This window comes from Heterocephalus glaber, unplaced genomic scaffold (assembly GCF_053883595.1).
Source record: "Heterocephalus glaber isolate CG9 unplaced genomic scaffold, H.glaber_assembly_v1.0 deba00001444, whole genome shotgun sequence".
NCBI classification, from domain to species: Eukaryota; Metazoa; Chordata; class Mammalia; order Rodentia; family Bathyergidae; genus Heterocephalus; species Heterocephalus glaber.
In genome coordinates this window covers 7,705,788-7,721,964 of record NW_028258297.1, presented here as the reverse complement: position 1 = coordinate 7,721,964, position 16,177 = coordinate 7,705,788, and the positions used below count along the sequence as shown (strand labels likewise).

General features: G+C 36.6%; 1 protein-coding gene across 3 annotated transcripts in view; it reads right to left on the bottom strand.

Annotated features, from left to right (window-relative positions):
- Positions 1 to 2,931: 2,931 nt before the first annotated feature.
- Positions 2,932 to 16,177, bottom strand: part of St13 (ST13 Hsp70 interacting protein) — a 52,084-nt gene continuing 38,838 nt past the window's right edge. For all 3 annotated transcript variants that reach the window (XM_087213851.1, XM_087213852.1, XM_004845535.4), the window contains 8 exons: positions 15,299 to 15,365; positions 12,620 to 12,704; positions 12,375 to 12,485; positions 10,321 to 10,423; positions 8,693 to 8,809; positions 7,973 to 8,021; positions 5,477 to 5,601; positions 2,932 to 4,975 (listed from right to left, as the gene is read on the bottom strand). In XM_087213851.1, coding sequence (XP_087069977.1) covers positions 4,847 to 4,975; positions 5,477 to 5,601; positions 7,973 to 8,021; positions 8,693 to 8,809; positions 10,321 to 10,423; positions 12,375 to 12,485; positions 12,620 to 12,704; positions 15,299 to 15,365 — 786 coding nt within the window. In that variant the 3' untranslated portion in view covers positions 2,932 to 4,846. The remainder of the gene's footprint in view (positions 4,976 to 5,476; positions 5,602 to 7,972; positions 8,022 to 8,692; positions 8,810 to 10,320; positions 10,424 to 12,374; positions 12,486 to 12,619; positions 12,705 to 15,298; positions 15,366 to 16,177) is intronic.

Genomic DNA, 16,177 nt, shown 5'->3' with positions numbered 1-16,177 from the left:
TGGGGATTAGCTCAGTGGTGCTGCTGCCTGCCTTGAAAGCACAAGGTCCTGAGTTCAATTCCCGGTACCAAAAAAAAAAAAGAAAAATATCATGAAACTAAACTTCCACCAGCACAAAACAAGTTGTCATTGAATTATTGCTGAAACTTTCAACTTAGCAAGTCGACTGGCCATATTGTTGCTTTTAAAGCTTAATAGCTATTGTTATTTATATTTGTTGCTCATTTACTATTTTGGTTGTAAATGTTGGCACATAAATCAACTATTTAGAATTACTGTACCTAAAGTTTTTAGTTTTTTTCTTGTCCTTATTTTTGGGTCTGAGTGGACTAAACACTTCAATTGTGCCAACATGTCCCTTACTATTCAGAGAAAGTCCCACTGGATGTACACATCACCACACATAATAATGTTATTTAACCAAGCCCAGTCAAATGTAATTTGTTTTCAACTTCCAAATTAACAATTCTATATCACACTTGCACACCAGGGACAGTGGAGTATATATAGTTTAGGAAGACCTTTGAAGTTACAAGTCTGAGTATTTGAGAATCCCAGCTAATAAACAGCTATGCATCCAGGTCAGTAGTGCCTAAACTTTTTGGCACCATAGCCGGGTTTCATGGGAAGTTTTTCAATGGATGGGGCAGGGGGTAGTTTCAGGATTAGAGCACATTACATTTATTGTGGACTTCTATTATTACTTGGAATGTATAATGAAATAATTGTACAGCTCACTGTACTGCAGAATCAGTGGAAGCCCTAAGCTTATTTTCCTACAACTAGACTGTCCCATCTGGGGACTGATGGGAGGCAGTGACATCCAAAATGTGTTGCTTATGTCATCTAGTCTGTAATCACATTTTGGTTGTTACTGCAGAGAACCCTGCTTCGGAAAAATTGGATGTTGGAAACAGAAACAGGCTTTTCAGTGCTTCTGTGGCAATCTCAGGATATTCTACCTCATGCCTCCTCAGTCATTTATCTCAATTCATCCAATTATGGTGCTAGCCAAAAGAAATACATGCCACCTCTTGAATCAGACTGTCCTAAAAGTTCATGACAAATGCCCTTAGCGAGCAGGATCAAATCTTCACCAACAGTAAGAGGCTTCTTAGCTTTAGCAATGGAGTCAGCCACCAAATATGTTTCAGTGAACAAACATTTGAAGAAGTGGTGGCCTTAATTTTTTTTCCTTTTAAAAACTCCAAACGCTTGCCTTGTAATACAAGGTGCATGGTCTCATGTGGTAAGCAGTTCTGAAGGTTTTATGTCTCATTGGACAGTTACTACATACTATATACAAAGTAGCCTCGGAAAATTGAGTGACCTCTTGCAATGAACAGGGAATGAGTGTAGCTTTTTGTTGGCAGTCCTAGAATTTTTTGCTGTCTCATTGTTGGGCCTTCTCTCTTCAGTCTCTCCAGGGACTTTTACTCATCTTCGGTTAGGGGTTGCCTGTGGGCTTACTAAAACTGAAAGACTAAGTGTGCAGTGTAGTAAAGATGGGACAAAGCTGTAAATAATAAGATTCTGACTTAAGGCATGCAACCAAATGTACAACTGAAGTACATCAACCCACTTGCCACTACAAAGCCTGTAACCATCCATATGCAGCTTGTCACTAGTAGCTTTTTTTTTCTGAGGCAGGGTCTCGCTTTGTAGCCCAGGGTGGTCTCAAACTCAGAGCGACCCTCCTGCCTCTGCCTCCTGAGTGCTGGGATCACAGGTGTGTGCCACCATGCCTGGCCTAGTAGTATTTTGATACAAGTCTGTAAGCAATTATGATTTTTGTGTAGTCAAATGTGTTGTTCCTTCCTATTTGCAGCTGCTAGCATCACCACCTCAACTCCACCACCAGTCATCAAGCATTAGATTCTTCTAAGGAGCACACACAACCTAGGTCCTTCCAATTAGCTGTTCATAGTGGTCACTCCTAGAATCTAAGGCCACCCCTGAGAGGACTTTACGTAGAGCTTAGGAAGTAATGCAAGGAATGGGGAGAGCTGCAGATGCAGCTTCACTCACCTGTGCTTACCTCCTATTGTGCAGCTGGTTCCTGGAGACCCCTAATCCAGGCAATTTACAGAAGTGGTTCAGTTTCCTCATTAAAATGGTAAAGTGGTGATAAAAATACTTATCCTTATAGTATCAGATTAGCAAACTGATTACAGCAGTGGCTGGCACAGGCAAGCACTGCTCCCTGATAACCTGCAAAAAAGCTCAGTGCATTAACTCAAGGTATAGTACTAGCCAATTTATAGCTTTACCCTACAAAGGTAGTATTTCCTTGTGTGGCAGACTGCTAAATTGAAACCTCATTTGTTTTTGGACACACAACCACACAGCTATTAACTTTTCCACCTGTCCTTCAGGCTAAATATGGCCTTTAACAAGAAAAACAAAAATTAATTCCATATTGGCTTCAGGATCTCAGCATGTTTCCCTGACTTCTCCAGTTGTCTTCAAGTTGTTACAGGAGGACCAAAGGAAATCCTTTGGTCCCATAAAAAGAAACTACTTGTCAAGTATGGCAGAACTACTGACCACTGGGCAGCTACTGGCTTGATGGTACATACCTATAATCCTAGCTGCTTGAAACCCTGAGGCAGGAAGATCACAAGTTTGAGGCTAGACTGGGCAACTTGGCAAGATCTTAACATAAAGAGCTGGGGACATACAGCTCAGTAGTAGGCAGCTTGCCTACCATGTGTGAGGCTCTTGGTTGAACACCCAGCACACACACATACACACACACGCACACACAAAGAAAAAGGCAAAGTGCACCCCTATACAAAATTAGGTAAATGTATCTTCAAGTGTCCTTGTTCACAAGCTTAATAATCTATAGCTTACTATGCTCAGCAAATAACTTGTGAATCCTAGGGATATAAAATAGAATAAATGCTTATAAAAGGGGGGGAGTCAATATCCAGTTTTAAACCATGTTTTATTCTTAATGTAGCTAGAAATATCCAGTAACTATATTTTTAAGCAGAAAACTCCTGTTTGTTTTCCTCCTTATAGCATCATGAGCACAAAAACAACATTGTTTTAGAAATGATACTGAATCTTTCTAAAGACTGTATTTTATATCTGAGGAATTTGAAGTCAAGAAGCACAGGACACATTTTCAGAAGAGCAATTTTACATTTACCCATTTATGGTGGTATTTGCAGTATCAGAATATAGTTAGGTCATATATAGTAAAGTCCAAGAACAAAGTGGTCTTGAGTTAAGCACAGCACACACTGAAGATTTTAAGAAAGCAGAACACACATGAACAAAAAAAACACTGGCAAGCTCAACTCCAAGTATATATATGGTGGGTGTTTCTAAAGATTGTGAAAGCATGCTCCATTAGCACACAGCTCTTCCTCATTGATGTAACAAATGAATTTTTCCTCCTTGTGTACAGCAAAGGGTTAGAACCTGAATAAACATGATTCCAAATACGTAGTAATTTGGAAATGTACGTTATGAAATTTATCATTTTACTCTTGCAGGTGAAAGAGGAGAGAGCAGATGCGAGTGTACAGTTTGCAGTATTTAAGGAAGAGCTGAATAGGATACGGAATCTTCATAGTGCCAACAACTCCAAAGCAAATAACTGTGGCTTTCATCTCTTTTATAATTTATATTGCATCAAGCAGTTACTCCCTATATGTGTATTAATTAATTCAAATCATACGCTCTTCAAATACAAAGATGAATACTACAGGATAAACTATAACTACAATATGTATTTCCTAAGAGAAACACCAAAGGGAATTTCTCCTTCCAATGTCTTGATTTAACAAGATTTTTCCAGACTGAAGTATGACACTTAAACAAGCAATTCCATGGCCAAGAAACTACACCTATTATGGGTATTACCTGACATGTACTACATATTAAATTAAACCCAACATTAAATATGCTTGCACAATTATACTGGGAATGATGATAACAGTGATGACTCTAGTGAAAAAAAGATAAACTTTAGCTCAAGATTAGAGGGGAAAATACAAGCAGAAAGCAAATAGAATTGGTCATTTTCTGATGATGAAAGATATTTTTAAACAGATATATAAAAAGAAACATACTCCCATATGTCCCCAAGTGGAAATAATATGAAATATTTATTTGATATTTTGGATAAGAATAGAGCTAAATAACCCAACTTCCTCTGTGGCTGAAGAAAAAAAAAATCACCTTATTAGCACAGTGTAAGATTTAAATGCAAACTGTACAAGGGTATATACTATATAAAATATTGTGTAAGACTGCTGCTGCCCTACCAGTACTTCCAGTCCCTATCCACGTCATATTCAAATACTGGTGGTCCCAATAGTTATACTGAAATAAATCATCTTCGAAATAAAAAAAGAAAAACCTTTAAAAAGACAAATCAAAATGCCTTAGTAACCATACAACCAACTCAAACTTTATCTACTTAAATGAGATTTGCTTCCCACCAAAAACTTTGTTTCACTCACACTAGATCCATAGATCTCCCATATTTAAGTATCTTCCTTGCCCAATAATTTCAAGGAAAAATCTAAAATGATTAACAAAGAAAAATGTAAGAATAAACCCTTTGAATTTGCTTTAAATTATTTTTAAGATTTAAAAAGTGTTTAAGCTTTGTAATTCCTAGTAGGAAAACATTATCTGCATGAATACCCTAATGGCAAACCATTGTAAAACGCTTCAGCTGCATTTGGTGCAGAGGGGCAGGGATTATCTTCAAAGCACCCCAGCTCTCCTGATGAGAAGGTCAGAGGTACACTGGTTTGTATTATTGCGACATCCATTAAGTGATCTAGGTTGTTTTTCTTTCAGAAAGGACTTTGTCAGATGAGCATTACGCTTGACCTCCGAATTTGGCTGACAATTTACTGATGAGATTCATAACCTTTGGATTACTCTGATATTTTGACATATTTGCAGGATTCTGAGCCACATCCTGGAAGGCCACCATAACTTCTGGATCCTGCAAAGAAAGAATTTGTTATTTTAGTATTTAAAAAGTATCCCATTGTATTAAGTTTAGTACCCCAAATCCAATCTCCTTACGTTTATAATTTTGTCATGGTAAAATTAACTGGAGTATAGACAGTCTGAAGTGTAATTATTAACGTGCACTTCTCAAAGTCAAACTCGCTTGATTTCCAACTTTTATTTTTTGGTATCGGGGATCATGGTGGAACCATTGAGCTAAATCCCCGGTTCAAACTCACTTGAATTGGATGAAGAAAGCACATAAAATACTGATAACAAAAATGAACAAATGGACACAATTAGCAATACCAAAACCAATTCTTAAAAACTTAACCTACTTACTCCAAAAAGGAAATGACTGTTACACTAACAAAATTAGCTATTTGATAACTTAGGTAAATTAAAAAACGGCTAAGAGAGTGATCTCTGTCATAACACAAATCTGAAAGACACGCCTCAGTGATTAAAGTCCAACTCTCTTCTTCAGTCTTACCTGCATGGCTGCAAGAACCTCTGGATCACTAAGAATCTCATTGAGCCCTGGCATTCCTGCCATGCCAGCTCCCATTCCAGGCATCCCTCCTGGAAAATTACCAGGCATCCCCCCAGGAAAGCCACCTGCAGGAATAAAGGAAAGAACTGTATGACACCAACCAGGTACTCCCAAGTACTTCCAAGTCTTATACATGGTTTTCTTCTGATTTAAAAATATGCACACACCCAAGTACAGAGCAAGAGTGCCACTAAACACAAAGTAATCTGAATATTCTAATCTGATTATAGTTAAAAGATACAGACTGTAGCTTAAAACTAAAGAGCCAATAGTCCCTCAGTTATAAAACTAAAAAGCATTTCAATAATCTCTTAATTCCTCTTTCTTAAATATTATTTGCCAGTTTCAATATAAAGTTAACTTCATCAGTTCTGTATATATTGACCTACAGGAATTATTCCCCCCAAAACTATCTGTGTTACAAAAATCTATGGATTTCTGATTCATACCTCAGAAATAATCTCTCAATGTAATACTAAAAATCAGCACTTTTTTTTTTGTACTGGGGATCAAACTCAGGACCTTGCGCTTGCAAGCCAGGCATGGTACTGCTGAGCTAAATATCCCCAGCCCTCGAAATGAGCACTTTTAACATGCACTCCTGGTAACTATTCTTTAGAGAGAACAATTTGCTGGCAAAAAGGATTTTCATTCTCCCAGTCATTTTTAGATTATATTCCCACATTATTTGTTTCTTTACTAAAATAAACTATATGTCCATTGAAAACTTTGAAATCACTATTATGCTACAGAGGCACCATAAAGGGAAAAACAAGTAACATTAATATATTCTATAGAGCCATTAATATTAATATATTAATATATTCTATATATTCTATAGAGCCATTAATATATTCTATACTATATTCTATAGTAACATTAATATAGTCTATATTCTATAAGATGAATATATTCTAAATCCCTAATAAAAAAAAGAAGCAAACACAGGCCCAGGGATTTAGCTCAGTGGCACTGTGCCTGTCTTGCAAGCACAAGGTCCTGAGTTTCATCCTCAGTAAGGGGGTGGGGGGTGGGGGCAAACATATGTAACAATCACTTCTACCAGGCTCAATGGTTAATTCAAACATGGCCATAAATAATCACATATGAAGAGATCTAAGATTTGAAAATTTCTAGCTTCTCTTACAGCTCCTACTGATGCCAATGCTTTGAAAAATTAATTCTTCAACATAAAAAAATTATTAGCCTGACTTATCAAATTTAGATAATAAAATACTATCTCTAGTTCTAGTCCACATTAGTGGTCATTTTCTAAACCAAAAGTACTTGTTATTTTAAAGACATAAGGTATGAGCTAAATGTTATTTTGTTCTTTATCTTTTAAAATTATTGAGTGCATATTGTAGAATAAAGTTTACATTTTCTAGCTTTGGACCAAATACCTAGTTAAGTTCTAGCTGTGGCATATAACCATAAATGGGCTCTATAAATCTTTTTTTTTTTTTTTTCTTGAGACAGGGTCTTACCATGTAGTTCAGACTACCCCTGCACTATGTAGCACAGGCTGGGCTCTAACTTGCAGAAATCCTCCTGCCTCAGCTTCTCAAATACTGGAATTAAAGGTATGTATCAGCATGCCCAGCTATAAATCTTGCCTAAGATTGCATCTACCATTACAGCTAGAAGAGTTTAGAAAAAAAACTTTTTGTAATGTCCTCCTGGCCTTTGTATAAATCTTACACTGCCTCATTCAGGAATTATTCTGTGTTGCTTTCCCCTCTCATATCTGCCTGTTAGTCTCTTGGTACCATTCAAAGGTCTGTCTGGCCAGAAATTTCTGATCCCAACATTTGCAAGGGAGAATGTGTGTTTGTTTGGTTTTTAAAATTTATTTGTTCAGTTGTTTGATTTTTTGAGACAAGAGTCTTGCTTTGTAATTCAAGCTGGCCTTGACCTCACTAGGTAGACCAGGCTAGCTTCCAACTTATGGTGATACTCTTGCCTCAGCCTCCCAAGTGCCGGGATTATAGGCATGCACCACCATGCCCAGTTTAAGAGAATGTGTTTTAATACTGGATTTAAAAAACGTTTTATGCCTAATAATTCCAAATAATGTCCATATAGTGTATTTTAGAAGGTATCCTCATAAATACCAGTTTAATAGAACATAATTCAATAATGGTAATTCAGAAATAATTAGATAACATCATAATAATAAAGTAAAATGGAAGCTATAATTAAAAGGTACACCTCTCAAATTGTGAAGAAAGATGCACTATATTTCCACTAACGTAAAATTTTTAATAAGAATAAAACTTTCCAGATTAATTTTTTCTGTGTTCTAGGGACCAATGGTACTAAACATATTTAGTACATAAATCAATCTGTGTGTCATACACACACCTGAGCCTCCAAAATCAGAATATATCTTAATTATTTACAGTACTAATAGTTTTACTTTTTCTTCAAATATACCTGGAAAAGAGCCATACTGAGCCCCTGCCTGTCGTCTGGCTTCTTCCTCCTTTAAAACAAAAAAAGAAATAAATTATATAATGGGCATGCAGGGAAGTTTGTGCCTACCCCTAACTGATACAATCAAATTCATGAAAAAGTTATACCAGACAAAAGGACATAACCTATCCCCCTTCAAAAGTTCCCTCCTTCCCTCTCCTCTCTCCCTCTTTCCCTCCCTCCCTCCCTCCCTCTCTCTCTCTTCTCTCCCTCTTTCCCTCCCTCCCTCCCCCTCTCTCTTTCTTGACAGAGTCTCACTATGTAGCTCAGGCTGGCCCTAAACTTGCACTGATCCTCTGCCTCACGCTCCCAAAGGCTGGAATTACAAGTGTGTGCCACCAAGTGCCAGGCTCATTATCTTTCATTAAGAGCCATGAATCCACTGTTGCAACTGAAGGAATCTTAAAATAATTCTGGGCAAAGATCCTCAAAACCCCGCACTTAGTTATATCCCCTTCCAAACTTTGATTTTAGAGAAATATTATAAAGAAGAATGAACCTAGGAATTAAAATAGTACCCTAAAAATCTGATCTACTTTAGTGCCTTTTCATGGGTCAGCTATAGAAACTACCCTCTGGTAGGCCGGAGATGTAGCTTAGTAGCAGAGTGCTTGCTTAAATGCACAAGGGCCTGGGTTCAATCTCCAGCACTGCAAATCAAAAGAAACAAAGAAATATTACCCTCTGGGCTCTTTCATGCTCTTCTCGAGCCTTCTTAACCCTTTCTATTCTTTCTTTGATCTCTCGTTCTTCACGTTTTCGTTCGTACTTTCTCCGATGTTCAGCAATTTTCTGGGCCTAGAATAAAAGAGCCACAGAAAGTAAGTTGCTCCAAATATTAGATAAGGTAAATATAAAAGTTAAGAGTAACTTTTCTTTGTGGAGAGTTAATTCAGTATGTGGTTACTTTAAAAAAATGTCAAGGCCCCGGAATTTAGCTCAGAGGTGCTCCCTCCTGCCTCGCAACCACAACGTCCCAAGTTCAATACCCGGTACAAAAAAAGAGACAGATGTATATTATAGAAAAATACCTAACATAAACTCAGGCTTTAACAAGACCAATATTTAAAAAAAAAAAAAAAAAAAAACAAGACCAATATTAGGTGCATGAAACACTGTGAAACAAAAGAGGGATGCATGATTAGAAATGTTATACTCCTCAAACAACTGTCTAAGCTCAAGGACAAGAAATAGGCTCTTCATGCAAGACAATTCTTGCTTAGTAGTGTCTACCAGCTGTGTAGTGTTAGGAATTCAGAAATTACAGTGAGTCAGTAGGAAAATTATCATTAGTGATGTATGCCATGGGAAGGCAGACATCAGAAACACACACCAGTTGTTTGCAATCTAAGTTTCCTCATCCATAAAATGGGGGAGGAGGCCACAAACATTTAGTCTTCAGGCTAGGGATGCAGCTCAGCAAAAGAGTTTGCCTAGCATTCACAAGCCCCTGACTTGAATACCCAGCACTACAAACAAAACAAAACCGTGGGAATAATTTTTTGAAATCATAATCTCCCACGAAGGAGAAACACACAAATATATTAAAATTTTATATATATTTTTAAATTTTATTACTTATTTTTTTCCCCCTACCCCGGTACTGGGGATAGAACTCAGGACCTTGCGCTTGAGAGGCAGGCGTAGTGCCACTGAGCTAAATCTCCAGCCCAATTTTAATAATTCTAAATAGAATCATGATAATCTTAGAATATTCTAGATCAGTGGTGATGAACCTATGGCACACATGTTACTGTGTTTCTCATTTAAGACAAAAGATGTGAATAGAGTTTTTTTTCTAAACTAAAACCTTAGTACTATATTCAGGTTTCATTGTAAGTGTTGCACTTTGGAATAAATAAAGTGGGGTTTTAGATTGCAGTGTGGCACTCAAGTCTAAAAGGTGTGCCATCACTGTTCCAGATTTGGGATTCAATATTCCCCTTTTAAAAGGTTGAATCTTTATAACTTTAAGGCCCTCGTGTTTTGTTAAAGTGGTTGTACTATATACACCTATAGTACAGAAAGATAAACCAGAGGTGATCTTGGGTCATATTTTGCAGATTTTCCAGTTCTTTCCTTAGAAACCTGCCTTTTCCATTTCTGATGCTCCAGTTTTATTTCCACTGTGGTTTTGCAAACAAAGTAATAGAGCTTGCTCTAATACAGCATAAGAAACGAAAGCATAAAAACTTACTGAGATTTTAAGAGTACAAAGTTCAGTGATTAGATTATAACTTCTAAATCTTTTTTTGCATCTATTTCAAGTCCTTGAACCAGTGAGTTTCCTTTTCTCTGCATGAACATACCCTTGGCTGAACTTCTTTCAGCATTGCACTCGCATCTTCATCATAATCCAGTTTACAGGCAAGGGCAAGATCATGGGCTGCTTCTTCCCAATGCCCCAGAAGTCTGAAACAGATAGACGCTCATTTTAAGTCTTTCACACATTCGTTCTAGTAGCATGATCTTTCTTCCGGATAAAAAAAGGATTGTCCTAGATTGCGTTACATATTAATAACATTTCATCAACCAATTCAATACTGTGTTACTGTGTTGCCTAATTCTATAAAAACTTGAAGGAGTTTATATTTCCTCAATGGCAACTCTGAAGTTGCTCTCCTAGTTAAAAAAAAATGTTTAAAAGATAAAATATAAGCCAAGCATGGTGGCACATGTCTGTGATCCCAGCACTTGGGAGGCTAGGCAGTGTAAATACCATGAGTTTGATGAAAGCCTGACAGAATGAGTTCAAGGCTAGGGTGGAATAAATAGCAAAACCCTGTCTCAAAAAATACAAATAAGTAACTCTCTTAATTCAGAACAAGACATCAAAAATAGGAAGTAGAGCAGTCTTTTTTTTTTTTTTAATTTTTTGAGACAGGGTCTCACTATGTCACTATGTAGTTCAGGTTGCCCTCAAACTCACAGCGACCCTCCTTGCCTCAGCCTAATAAGTAAGCACCACCATACTTTGCCAGCAATAATTTTCAACTCACCAAAAAGACTGACATAATAGATATTTAGGATGGTACTTTCTTTGTACTCAGAAGGAAAAAAAAACCATGCATATGTGCCCACTTTATTGGGGGGGAGCTCAAAAATAAGGCTAGCAGGGGTAGGTAAGAGAATGGGATGCAGGGGACAGTGACGGAAATGAGAGCTCTATGGGTATACTTTTAATTCAGTTTTGCCTCTTCAAATGATAAAATTAAATGATATTATTTATTCAAACAATAATAAAATTAGAAAAGATGAAAATAAATCCCAAACCTGAACAAAAACAGAAATAAAAGGCTAACTATACCACAAGGATAACAAACAGAAATGAATTCAAGTAACTTTTTAAGTTATTTTAACTATTTTAAGTGGGATATGTCCTAAGGATGAGAACTACCAAAAACAAAAAAAAGAACCCTTCAAACTTTGGAGGACTTAAGTATAAAAAGTCTCATTCATATTATAGGACTACGTAAATAAATATATTAGGGTCAAAGGTTTTGCATATATGAGACAAGTGTGAAAAATATAAAATGACAAAAAGGAAAACATTAAATGCTAAATTTTAATTGAAAATATCAACAAAACTGAGTTTTTTCATTAAAATGCTAATTTGAAAGAAGTTTTTGGCTAGCACTGTTCATAGAATGTCAGTAATGACATACCATGAATACACCTTACTCCCCAAATCCTAGTTTTCACTAACAAATGATAGCTTCTTGGGAAAATGGTTTAATAATTCTACCGTAGACAAAGTTCAAGATGAGCCTATGTTATCTTATACCAAAAGGCATACTTGAAGACTAGTGGGAATTCAAAAGGCTCAACTAAAACATGTGACATTTTCCTATCCCACATAGCATTAATAAGATTTATTTAAACTTCTTACCTTTCTCTTTGACACATCTTTATAAAAATCAGTAGTTATCTGAGTCACCTAACACAGTTGTCCACAAGAACATCTATCTTCATCTATACACACACCTGAAGTATAGAGCTTTTTAAATCATACAAGACATAAATTTCATCGCTAAAACATAAATATTCATTTGTGTAACACTAAATTTTGCCAACAGGAATGATTACTATAAGCTGAGGATAAGTTCACTGTTCCTTAGGTTCAATCCCCAGCACTGCAAAACAAAACAAAAAACAAAACAACCCAGCCAGAAGTGCTAGTGCATGCTTGTAATGCCAGCATTCTAAGAGGCTAAGATAAAGGATCATCCTGGAGGGCAAATTTGCAAAACCCTTCCTCAAAATAAAAAGGCCCTGGGTTCAATCCTGGTATCTAAATAAATAAAATAAATCAGCAAAAATATATTTACAGAGTTCTGAAAATAATTAAACTCCACTAATTTACCTGTGTGCTTTCCCTCGCCATTTGTACGGCTGGGCTGAATCAGGATTTATTTCAATGGCTCTGTCACAATCTCGAATGGCAGCATTTGGCTTCTGCAATTTGATGAAGACACTAAAAAAATATGACTGATTATTAAAAAATATCCATTTTAAACAATAAGACCTTTTGGCATTACCAGGGAATTGTAGTTAAACAAATGAGCAGAAATTATTCACCAGGGGTGCTTTTCTATTTAGAGTTCTCACCTGGCTCTCTTGGCATACAGAATGGCCAGGCGAGGATTCAGTTTAATGGCATCTGTGAACAAGTCAATGGCTTTCTGTAGTTCACCTAAAGTGAAAAAAAATTACTGAGAAATATTTAGAGGATAAAAATATTAATGAAATAACTTGATCTGTTATCCAATTAAGTCTTTTACATTCTTCTTTAAACCCAGTAAAAGAGGAACAGCACCAGGCGTAAGGTTACAGCTCAGTGGTAGAGTAACTGCTGAGCATGTGAGAGGATCCTCAGAATCACAAAAAAGAAAATAAACCAGATGTGGTGGTGAATGCCTTTAACTCCAGCACTCTGGGAGGATAACAAGTTCCAGCGCAGCCTGTGCAACTTAGCAAGACTAAAAACAAAACACCAAAAAACAAAAACCTGAACCCTTAAATTCCTATCCCATCTCCAAATCTAATTTCCCATCTTTACCTTCTCAACCAAATAAAAGGTTCCTCCTTCATTTTTATTTAGCTACTTCAGGAGTTGGCAAACTTTCTGGAAGAGCCATACAATAATTATTTTACCCTTGGCAGACCACAGTCTGTCATAACTACTCAAAGATGCAACTGTTATGGAAAAGCAGCCACAGTTAAGTGTCAGACCTGGAATTTGAACTCTGGTGCACAGTCCAATCTTTAACTATATTCCTGTCTCTGCAAGTGAAAATGCCTTTACCAACTCCAGGGGGGCTTGAATTCATAATCTCTGGCTCAGAGTGCTTGTTTTATCACTTAGATACTGTAAAAATTGCACAAATTCTAAAATTAGAACTAGATCAAATTTATAAATGAGTAAGGAGCTTAGAAAGACAGCAAAACAAAACCATGATTTATGAGGTGGTAGGTTCATTTTCATCACTAAATACTGGTAAAACAATTTTTAAAATGTCAAAATGAGTGATAAAAATAATAAATTAAGTGACAACATGGCAAAGATCCTGTGCAAGTCACTTTTTTTTTTTTTGGTACAAAGGATCGAACTCAGGACCTCATGCTTGTCAGGCAGGCACAGCACCAATGAGCTAAATCCCTAGCTCAAGTCACAACCTTTTTAAACCCCCAGGTTTTTAATCTAAAAATTAGTTTGTATGAGGTTCTAACGAAATAATGTACACAAAAACATTAAACTGGCATTCAGGGTAGTAAATAAATGTTGAATAAATAGTAATCTTAGATGGTAGGAAAATTAAGGTTATTATAGAAAACGATTAGTTAGGAAGAGTACTAGCTGGGAATACGTGTTAAATCTGAATTAAAGTTTGTAAAAAAAAAAAAAAAAAAAAAAAAAAAACGGTGACAAAGAGCTATTTAAGGGGCTGGGGATGTAGCACAGAGGTACAGCACCTGCCTGGGACTCTTGAGGCCCTAAATTCAATTCTTGGTACCAAAAAAAAAAAAAAAAAAAAAAAACAGCTAAGAAGTAGTCAAGCACAAGGAAAGGAACAGTGAGATCTGACAGGAATGAAGATTATTATTCAAAAAGAGAAAACAAAGGCTGGGGATTTAGCTCAGTGGTTTTGCTGCCTGCTGCGCAAGCGCAAGGACCCGAGTTCGATCCCCGGTACCAAAAAAAAAGAGAGAAAACAAAGACGAGAAGGTGAAATATGGAGAATGACTAGCAAGCGGACATGGTATAAATGAAGATCTTCAAAATGTATATACATGCCAGGCGTTGTAGTACAAGCGTTAATCTCAGCACTCAAGAGGCTGAGGCAGAAGGATTGCTTCAATTTTGAGGCCAGCCTGGGCTACACAGTGAGTTCAGGGCCAGCCTGAACTACACAGTGAGACTGTCTCAAACAAAAAAGTCTGTACAAATGGTCAGATTACAAAAAAGTAATAATATATAAAGCAGTTCTTAGTAAAGAAAACAGGAATTTCAGGTAGGCAAACTATTAATGCAATGGCAACAAAAACAGTAAAGCATGTGATAAGGATCTAAACTAAGAAGGTGGTAGGATTACAAAAAAAGAAGTGAATGTGTTTGCCAACTTGGACAGCAATACTGAACTCATCCTAAAATAAACTTCAAGTCATCTTCCCAATCTATTATGCATGAAGTCCAAATGCAAAAAATCAGCCTTGTGATGACATATATTTAACTGCAACTCAATGACACTCTAGTCATACCACTATGTAGAGGTTCACATTAAATGATACTGGTAGTAGTAACGGCATCTGAGTTTATAATGGCTTTTAAATTAAAACTGAATAAACACTACACATTATACTACCAACCCTCTCATTCTGACAGAATATTCTGAAGATCTAACATACAAGAACTAAAAAGTGTTCAATGTCTAGAAATACCATCTGTCAAGAGTATTATTATGTAAAATTTACAGGTCATCACTCATTTTTGAAAAGTTGTTCATCTTCTAACACTTTCTCAGTGGACTTAACACCAGTGACACCCTCAGGAAGGCAGACCCTGTGAGTTATACCAGGATCTGTCCAAGCTCTGAAGAAAGGTTACTGAAACTCAGTGACTTCAGCCTCTTTATCAATAAAAAGAGGTGGCTGGATAATAGGGCACTATTTGCTCCAGTATACTAAAATAATAAATGTAAGTTTCCTTCAACTTTCCCACTATTTAACAATCACTGCAATAGAAAACATTCACACTATATAGATATGAAGCAAAGAGAAAAAAATTACCATCATTTAGAGCATCAATGGCAGCCCCTTTCTTTTCATTTGCTTGATCCATCATCTCCTCAGTTATCTGACAAGAAATAGAGAATTATCTTAGAAGTAGCACAGGAATGGGGGAAAAAAGAATCAGGCTATATTATGTATAGGTACAAATTCTCTATGATGAATGTGATCATTATGTGTACCAAAACTGTACCAATGAAATAAAAAATAAAATAAAAAAGAAGTAGCAGAGAAAGCAAGAACAGGAAGCAATCTGGACTTAGTTACAACCCACATTTTCATTTATTATTCACTTGTCTCCAGGAAACAAAGAGGATAATAATAACTCATGGTAATTTACACAGAATGAGCTTGAACCTTTCATTTACTTAGTTTTTTTGAGACAGGGTCTCACTTTGTAGTTCAGGCTGGCCTCAATCTCGTGGCGATCCTCCTGTCTCAGTTTCCCGAGTGCTGGGATTATAGGCATGCACCACCATGCCTGGCAAGCTTGAAACTTTTATACTAAACAAATTTTACTCTCTTCCCGCTGCCCTTGATGACCTCTGCTTTGCTCCATCTCCAATTTTAGTATATATGGTGCTGAACCAAGCACTGCTCCATCATCTCCAAAGTATGTTGCTGCTTTACTTTGTAGTTTTACCACCTCCCTCATAGCTATCCATAAATATCAAACCCAATCTCCTCTCAAAGATGTAAACTAATTCCTTTTAAGCTTGAATCCTCAGAAGAGAAAGGTCTCATTCATTTATTTCCATAAAAATCAACTCAGCACCTATACTAGACAAAATAAATAGAAGATGTTGGCAGCACAAGGGTTAGTTGGAAGAAAAACTTACAGCAAACATCTTGTCTAAAATGCTAAGTTCAGAAGCAGTT